The 9,486-nt window shown below is 35.5% G+C and overlaps 1 protein-coding gene and 1 long non-coding RNA gene across 2 annotated transcripts in view; both read right to left on the reverse strand.

Moving 5' to 3' along the window:
- Positions 1–6,677, reverse strand: part of LOC117124024 — a 16,124-nt gene extending 9,447 nt beyond the window's left edge. The window contains exons 1-6 of the mRNA XM_033270146.1: positions 6,445–6,677; positions 4,756–5,004; positions 4,292–4,421; positions 3,035–3,127; positions 2,520–2,627; positions 1,566–1,585 (exon numbers count right to left, since the gene is read on the reverse strand). Of these exons, the coding sequence (XP_033126037.1) occupies positions 1,566–1,585; positions 2,520–2,627; positions 3,035–3,127; positions 4,292–4,421; positions 4,756–5,004; positions 6,445–6,633 (789 nt within the window). The 5' untranslated portion in view covers positions 6,634–6,677. The remainder of the gene's footprint in view (positions 1–1,565; positions 1,586–2,519; positions 2,628–3,034; positions 3,128–4,291; positions 4,422–4,755; positions 5,005–6,444) is intronic.
- LOC117124080 lies at positions 1,275–3,190 on the reverse strand. Its single transcript, XR_004447921.1, has 4 exons — positions 3,035–3,190; positions 2,520–2,627; positions 1,559–1,585; positions 1,275–1,424 (listed from the first exon to the last, which is right to left on the reverse strand). It is a non-coding gene; the product is annotated as an uncharacterized LOC117124080 (long non-coding RNA).
- Positions 6,678–9,486: the final 2,809 nt, after the last annotated feature.

Raw genomic sequence — 9,486 nt, forward strand, 5'->3', positions numbered from 1 at the left:
TAAGAGACAGATATATATATATATATATATATATACGCAAAATAAAACAGATGTAAGTGGAAACAAAAAAATCGAATAAAATGTCTATATGACATACAGTATCCACAAATTAGTCTCATAAATGCTGGTTACAAAAACATGAGATGCCTATGGAAGGTAGGTATCTCCAAATGAGACATAGCTTGAAACTCTAATTTGTCCTTTTTAACTTAACTGTAGGCCTACATGTTGTTTGACATGAACGTTCCGGTATATGGTGATGTATTGTAGGCGATGTGGTGAACTTCGTTTCGGTTGACCTTGAATTATTGGTGGTTGTAGGCCTATATAACAATAATAACATTATATATATTTCCTTAAACGTTTTAAGTAAGTAGAGGAAAGAAACTTGACTAAGTTTCTGTATTGTGGCAGACCACCATCAAAGAATCAAAATAACAATACTGTAGCTTACATTTTTATTTTAACTCGCAGTAAATAAATTTATTTAAGTGCCTTTTGTGTGTTCTCAGGAATAGATTTTGTATTATTATTATTATTATTATTATTATTATTATTATTATTATTATTATTATCATTGTTATTATTTATGGGGAAATAGTCACATTAATAATTATTCAGCAAAGTATCCAGGATGCAGTGTAGCGTTTCTAAAACAAGAAAGTTCAGAAGGATAAAACACAGTTGGCAAAGTTTAATATAACAAATATCTATGAATTTCATAAGCATCTTACCTTGACCCAGAAAATATTTTATCTATCAGGCGCGTTCTTGTATAAAATTTTAAAGTCTGTTTAACTGTATAATCTTTAAAAGCTGTTCTTGTATTCATTTACTTTAGAAAAAGAATTTTGTGTTGTATCGCATGTAAAAAAAGCAGTTTGAAAATATGTTAATGCTGTCTTGTTCTTTTATGCTCTGTATAGCTGAAAGATTAGTTTAAATATCTGCTGCCAGCATTTACGATAAAGGGCAAACCATTTTTTTAGAAAATATTCTAAAGCCATTGAAATCTCTATAACATGGAACAACTGTTAAATATAACTTAACAATACAATTATGTACTCTTAGTGTCAGGGTACGATGCACTATTAATTTGAGAAGTAAAATATATAGTGGTACTAGGCTGCCAAGCAACATTGATTTGATTGTTGGCTTCTACAGTGCAGTCTATGATTGGCGTAACTATTTTTATCCATTTATGAAGACCAACAATAAATGCAACTTTATTATCACAACAATAGTTAAAGTAAAGTCGACAATATGAAACGCACTTTCAAAATGCATCATTATTTATTTCGATACTGCAAAATCAACTCCAGTATAGGCATAATTATGATATCATCAAAAAGTTAAATTGAGTGGAAATGCGATGAGCTGTAGCGGGTGTCAGTTGATTCATTTCTCCAAATCTTATGGATTTTCTATAATAAAAGAAAAACGATTGGTTGCTCATTAAACACGTGACATGTACAGCATTTTGTCCTTTAAATTAAAGAATTGTTGTACACAAATGCATTAAAATATTCAATTGAAATAAATTTAATCTCCAACTTACCACAAACGAAATTAGGATCTGGATCAACTGCAATAAAAATGAATAAACAGCGTTTTAATCACGTTGTTATAATTAACATTATCATTATTATTACAATTATAATTAATCACGTTATCATAATTAACCACTTTTTTAAAAATCAAAATCATAATTAACCACTTTATTAAAATTGTAATTCAATGTAATGTTTAGTATAGCTCCTTAATTAAATTAACCGCTAATACTGTGATGGCGCCAGAAAGAAAGAAGTCGAAGAAGGTGTCCAACCCTATGTCAACACGACTCACAATTTTTAAAACAAAATAGATTAGAGTCAATAATGTAAACGTACGGAACAATTATTAGTCCGCTTCCGGATATGGAACTTTAGTTATGCATTCCCATAAAGTTGTCATTTTTTTTCATATAGAATCTATGATGGGCATTATTTGCGAACAGTGAGTTTGTTCAGAGCAATCGAGTTTTCTAATAAATAATACCCAAGCGCTATCATGCAGTCTTGTGTTTTATTTGATCAGTGTGACCGAAAGCAAAAGTAATCCCAACAGAATGGGTCGCGAAAAAAGGGCGCTGAAAAAACGTCCCCAGAAAAAAGGCCCCGGTAAAAATGGCCCCAAATGACAAGTAGGTATACACCTCCTGTACTGTATTATAGAGGGTATTACATAGTCACACCTACTGCACATAAGGTACAGATATATTTTTAAGTTTTTTTAAAAATAAAAATCTCATTGGAAATTTTACCTCAGCCTCAATTTGTTCTTATTTTGTTCTTAATTTTTAAGCAATTTCAGCCTCAGTGTTCTTATAAAATGTGTTCTTTTTTTTTTAATTGTACTTTGAGACGCAAGCTGAATATAGGCCGAGTCACAGTACTACACACAATAACCATATGCATATGTTGAAACCGTATTATAATATTGTCGCTTAATATAATATATTATAATAATTATCTTCTTACCACAAAAGCCGCACATTTTAGGGCACTTATTGATTGCTGGCTGATAGTAACTACACTGTGGACGATACCAGCCATGCCCACAATACCTGTGAGTGTCTTCACATGGACCTAAGTAAATATTTAATCTAGTTAAGATAGGTATTAACGTGATATACGTAGAAAACGCACAACGTTTCTATATTATCATCAAATTCATTACCGGTACTAGTACAGTTTAATATTATATATTATTCGTTTAATATACCGTCTATGCCGCGCATGGGACAAAGCAGGGTGAACGAATATCTGGTTCATTTTCGACAATAAACGATCGGAGCGGATCGATGTCTATATCATCAATAGGATCGAAGTGGTTATACTTTTGGTATTGATGATGTCACATGAATTTTGGCTCCCGGTGATTTCTTCCACTTGGAGTGAATACAGAGAGATATTTGATAAGGTGGAGTAGATAACTAGGAAGTGCAGTCGACCGGTTGTTGTAATGCAATAAATAAATAAATAAATAAACTTACTTGAGCAGTCTCCTCCTATAAAGCCTTGTTGACATGCGCAAGTGCAGCTTGTTTCGTCTAGTGTCCCACAATTATAGCAGACTTGTCTGCAAACTATAAAATATACATGTTTATGAAAACATTAGTTTGTATTTTTTATTTGGTGTATATACATGTATAAATATAGATATAAAAATATATAATTTGAAACGTGACAGAAGAGGGGGGGGGGAGAAAAAACCCAGCCTCTACAGACTCGATCCCGAGACAACGTCATAACCACTTGATCATGAAGGCATTGAGGTAATTTAAGTGCCAGTAGAATTGAGTTTCCTTCATATTTTTAACGTGTCTGACGCAGTGGTGTCGCCAGTGGGGGGGGGGGAGGCAGGGTGGGTATTTTCCCACTCGTCGGACAGGCCTGGACCCCCATGCAGTGGCGTATCTCAAAAAAAAATTTCTGCCCCCCTCTGCCCCCCAAAAATAACAGTAAAGTAGTTAAAAATCACCTTGTTTTCCAAATTAGCGCCTCTCAACTGACCATCGAGCCCCCGCCCACTTTACCTTTGCACCTCCATCAGCACCCACGTTTCAAGGTTTCTAGATACACCACTGCCCCCCGTCGTCCGATGAACGACTAGGTCGTCGGATCAAAAATAAAAAAATAATAATTTGTCTATTCAAATAATGCTATTTTGATTGCCAATCCCAAATATCGTGGTCTAAAAGCACATTTAGGACCAAATTTATCTATAAAAACTCTACCATGAAACCTAACAGTGATTATTTTTTTTATTCCGGTCTGATGACCAAGGCTTTGTCGTCGCCTTGGCTCGGACCCCTCCGTCGGACACCGCGGACCTCTTGTCGGCAAATTTCTGGCGTCACTGCTGGTCTGACGTCACGATGTTATAAGCATTGAGAACGACTTACAGATTGGTTAAGCTACTCAGTACAACGATTGCACTGAAAACACTGTAGCGACAGGGTAGCAATTTTAGGGAAACCATGCTTCACACAGAAAAGGCCAGGTGGCAACAGGCCTACCGCCTGCCGCCTACCCTTTGAAAAAAATAAACACGACAGACAATAACAATCTTTAAAAAATGTGTTGAAAAAATAGATTATATATATATATATATATATATTATGTAGATGATTAAATTATTATTATTATTATTATTATTATTATCATCATCATAATCATCCTTGTTGTTGTTGTTGTATACTCATATTAAGTAGTTCAATAATATTTAGACATAATCAGTATTTTAACTTACGCCAATCCATAGTTGCAAACTATTATCCAGACGTTTGTTCTTGGGGGTCTTGTAGGTTTTGACGGTTCTACTGCTGTTTCACAAAAATTACGTCCACAGCCAAGTGCATAAGATTCGGCCCAAACCAACTTTAAAAAATAATGACACAGGCCTATTTATTGAATTCAGCTCTAGTGAGCGATACGCTCTATATAGACATAGTATGACTTGATTATATAGTACTAAGCCTCGGCATTGTGTGGTAGGCGTGGCCAGTTCTCTTTCCACGCGGTCATTTAAACCTCCCAAGTGTTTCAAACCGATACTCCCATGGACAGAGACAAACTTAGATAAAGCATGGGTAAAACAAGAGAAATGAACAACGAATGTTTGAACCCCGACCTCGATATTAAGAGATCGAAAGGCAACAGCTGCACCAACCGTCCCCACTATATGACAGGTACCCCGGACCACAAGACGTACCTGAGTATAATGACCACACAGTTTACCGTCAGAACATTTGCGCGAGTTGTAGTCGTAGTATCGAACCTCATTATACCAGGCTTGTGTGGCACTCAGACCACTTGGCGAATTTGTGGGCTTACCACCTCCAAGCCACAAGTTTTGCCCAATTGGAGAAAATGACGAGGTGTTGTTCTCCACCTGGCCATGGTCCCAGATACATAGCTCTGCATACTGCTGCGCCATACTGGCCAGAGGTTGGTCCCAGTTCTAAATGTCAAAACATGATAGAAAAATAAAATTAGAGTTTGAAAATCAAATTTAAATATACATTACATATAATATTCATGCAAGAAAACTTACTTTTTCACACTTCAGCCGGTGAATCGATTACTCACGCCTGTAACACCAGTGTTAAATATTAATTCCAATTATCCATGCAGAAACTACAATATGTACTGAATATTTCCATATTTTAATATAATTTTAATACCATAATTCCTTAATAATGTTCTTTAGTCTGGACAAAAAGTCTGTACAAAATACGATAACATTAAATTAATCGCTTGACAAAATACGAAAACGTTTAATTAACCACGTGATTAACTACAATAACATTTTATTAACATGGTGTATATACCGTAAGGTAAAATAATTAAATAAGCAATCAACACTGTCCCTTGTGGCACACCTAAACAGAAAATATAACTAATATCAGAGCAGTCCGATATAATAAGCTCAACGTCTAATTTATTTATTTTTTAATAGAGAACGAATAAATAATATTAAAAGAGGTATCCATCTTGCACTCATCAACTGGATTGGATTGGATTGGATTGGATTTATTCGGTGTAAACATCAAGGATAGCCCACGAAAGTCTAGAAGACTTATTTCCAGTGGGGTCCTTCTGGTGGTGATTGGACAGTACACTGGGACACAATCCCCTACTCTTTTCTGAAGAGTGTACTGTGTTCTTTAACGTGCACTACGCTACGGTGCACGGTGCGCTACTGGAATTGAACCGGGGACCTAGAGATCCCCACGGTTCAGCGCACACACAGTGGCTACCACCAGATTAGCCGACTAAGCTAAGCTGCTCTCTCTAAGGCTGCACTCTCTCTCGTCAACAATAATTAAGAGTTGAATGATAATCCTATATGAGTGTATATAGACGATAAATCATAATCCCTAATACGAGCTAATGTGAATATACCATCTTGGGGTACTGCAGTGGCAAAATTTTAACAAATAAAAAAAAATATGTAATGCTCTGCCCAAACTATTAAATATTATGTGACAAATTTGTGCGATGTGCCCATATATGGGCTTGAAGATGTCATATAACTCCCAAATATGGGCATATCACATTTATTTGTAACATAAAATCTGATAAAGCTTAATCAAACAAAAAGATGGTAGGCTCTAGTAAATGGCCTCAAAATCGAAAAATGTTTATGATACACTTTACAGATTATTTATGACTGATTTGGTGTGTGGAGGTTTGTAACAGTAATAAAATGCATCTACTAAGTTCTAAAAAATTAAATTTTTATCTAAAAAAAAATCAAGCAAAAACTAGATAACAATTATTTGATAAAACATATATTTACCGAATATCAGTGGCGTATCTTCCGTACAGGCGGCTTAGGGACCAATTAAAAGATTTAATTGTTCAATTAATTATTATACAGAAAAAGTATCTAACATACCATATATCGCATGTTAGCCGCCTCAGGCTGAACCTGTGATCTCAACTCATTGTGTTTATCCACAATCTGCATTGCCTCCTCCGGCGTAAATTCGGATGAATCAATCGCTGGTAAGAAGTTTAAAAACAGGATGAAGACAGCTTGGAGTAGCGTCTGGTGAAGCGACGAGGATGTCATTTTGAGGGCCATGTTCACGTTCAAAATCAAATGAAAGTGGCTTCTAATTACTATAACCCAAAGCGTCTATTTATACAAAACTGGGAGACGTTTTGATTATTCATGATAAACAGTGATTGGTTGACAAGTTCTTCAAATGGTAATGATATGCATCATGTTATCAACGTCACATGGCGTGTGATGAAGTTTTCAAATATAATTAATCTGTTATTGTGATATTGTCATTATTTAATTAAATAATATGGCATGATTTATTAGTGTTTGCGAAACACTTGTTAATTGTACCAGGTACCCCTCGCAAATACTCCATTCATGAATGCTATTGTCGTATGAGTTTTTGCATACGCCTATTTATAATAATAAATCTACTTATAGCCTATAGCAGACACAAACCTCTCACATTATCATCATCATTATCATCATCATTACTATCATCATTATCATTGTCCTCATCATAATTACCATTTAGTAGAGGATCCAGGGGGTGGGGACACAACATTTTTTAGATAAGTGAGTAGTGATTATTTCAATGTATAGCATCGTTATGCATTTAAATTTTAAAATCTATACCAAAACGGGGAGCTGGGCCTGCCATCCTCAGCATTTATTAATTCATTCACTTTATCCATTCATTCATTCACTCCATGTCGTCGTCATTATTATCATCCACATTATCATCATCATCATCGTCATTCTATTTATTCAATTAATTATTGAATTAATTCAATTTGACGATATAATTATGTTTTGATGAATGTCAATGAAGGAAAGTTGAAAGTTATTCATTCACACACAGCATCATCGTCATCATCATCATCATGTTCTTCATCATCATCATCATCATCATCATGTTCTTCATCTTCATCATCATCATCACCATCATCATCATCATGTTCTTCATCTTCGTCATCATCATCGTCATCATCATTATCATTAGACATCGTTACCATGTCCATAATCAATGTCTTATTATTATTATTATTATTAACAGCGTCATTAACATAGGCAGGTAGTAGGCATGATACCCCGTTTATTGAAGTGAAAGCGTGCGTGATACAATATCTAAGTTGTTAAGTACATTTCGATGTGTTGTTGATTTTGATATGCATTTCAAGGGAATTTAGTATTGGTCTACGCAACGTGACACAATAGCAATTCTGATACAGGTAAAACTCAGTAAGAGTATTTGTCAAGCTATCTTGTCAATTATAACAAGTGTTCAAGTGGATCATATTAGTTTGCATTACAGCCACTTCATAGATTTAATGTATTACTAAAACCAATGTGTATATTATACATATTGTATAGGCTTAGTAAAGGCCTATTGAAGAGGAGATTTTAACTAGCAGTTTGCGTAACGTAAGCGCATGATAGGCCTGAAGCGCTGTCACCAAACCAAATCTGAAATTAATTATAAAAGGTCCATAATATTTACTGCATATTTTATTGTCTTATTGTCATTTATTCTACTCTATTCAATTGTTTTGAAAAGATATTGTTATAAAGCCATTATATAGTTAAACAGTGTTGAATATACAGGATAGGCCTATAGCCTACAAAGTTAATCCTTGTCCACACTATCGCATGCTACAAAAAAAAAAAACAAACAAACAAACAAACAAACAAACAAAAAAACAACTGTGGTATGCCCATATATAGTCATGATGTGCCCGAACGGTTAAGGTTAATTACCCGCAACCTACATCTATAATATCGGAGCTGGTTCGAACGGCACGCTCGCCTGTGGCTCTGGCGGCGGAGGAAATCTACTCGGAAAGGAAAGCCCAGTGTACACAATTGGCTTGTGCCCTATAAGGAACACAGTACATCTTTCAAGACGAGTAGGGGGTTACCCCGGTGTACTGGTCCATCTGACAACACTGTTTCTTTGCTCTATGCTCACAGCAACTGCCCTCACACAGAGGCTAAACATGCGTTGATGATTATCTGCAGAGAATTAGAAAGGCCTAATGGTCATGATGTGATGTCATAATGACCATGTTCAGGCATGTTACATGTTTTTTGTCAAATAAAATTTGATAGTCTAGACAGGGCTTTAGTCTTTAAAATGCTGCAATTTGTCATTGTCAAATAAAATTTGATAGTCTGGACAGGGCTTTAGTCTTTAAAATGCTGAAATTTGTCATTGTCAAATAAAATTTGATAGTCTGGACAGGGCTTTAGTCTTTAAAATGCTGGAATTTGTCATTGTCAAATAAAATTTGATAGTCTGGACAGGGCTTTAGTCTTTAAAATGCTGGAATTAAAATTTGATAGTCTGGACAGGGCTTTAGTCTTTAAAATGCTGGAATTTGTCATTTCTTCATTGTTTTATAAAGTACAATAATTTGGATATAACAAAATGATGTATTATAGGCCTATGACGTAATGAAACGAGCGTCAATAAACAAATTACTTCATGAAGGCTGCCTCACTTAGGCTACGGTCACACTAGAGTTTCAAGCCTGGCTTGACTCACCGCGGGTGAGATTTTCGTAATGTGACCGCATCTGCACCGACTCGCGCCTGGCGTGACCTCGATCTCAATCTACCTATCTCGATCCCCGGCTCAGCACCCATATTGACCATGGCGTGACCGAGATTGACATTTCCTCGTCGGCTGTCGACCAATCACAGTCGATGACGCCGTTGCGTTTAGAAGTTCTTGAATAAAAAAAACCCGCGAGTTCTTCATGTGTGTTCAATCAAGACGCAATCATTACTTTTCATAAACCTTAATTCAAATTTTAATTAATAATAATGCGATTGATTTGGAGCGACCAGGAAACTGCTGACCTGGTAGATTTGTGGGGCCAACCCGAGCTGAGAGACCGGATAGAAAATAAAAAAACAAACAACAAAACT

The sequence above is a fragment of the Anneissia japonica genome, unplaced genomic scaffold, assembly GCF_011630105.1.
Source record: "Anneissia japonica isolate Jap-2015-1 unplaced genomic scaffold, ASM1163010v1 scaffold522_len1101056_cov227, whole genome shotgun sequence".
Taxonomy (NCBI): Eukaryota; Metazoa; Echinodermata; class Crinoidea; order Comatulida; family Comatulidae; genus Anneissia; species Anneissia japonica.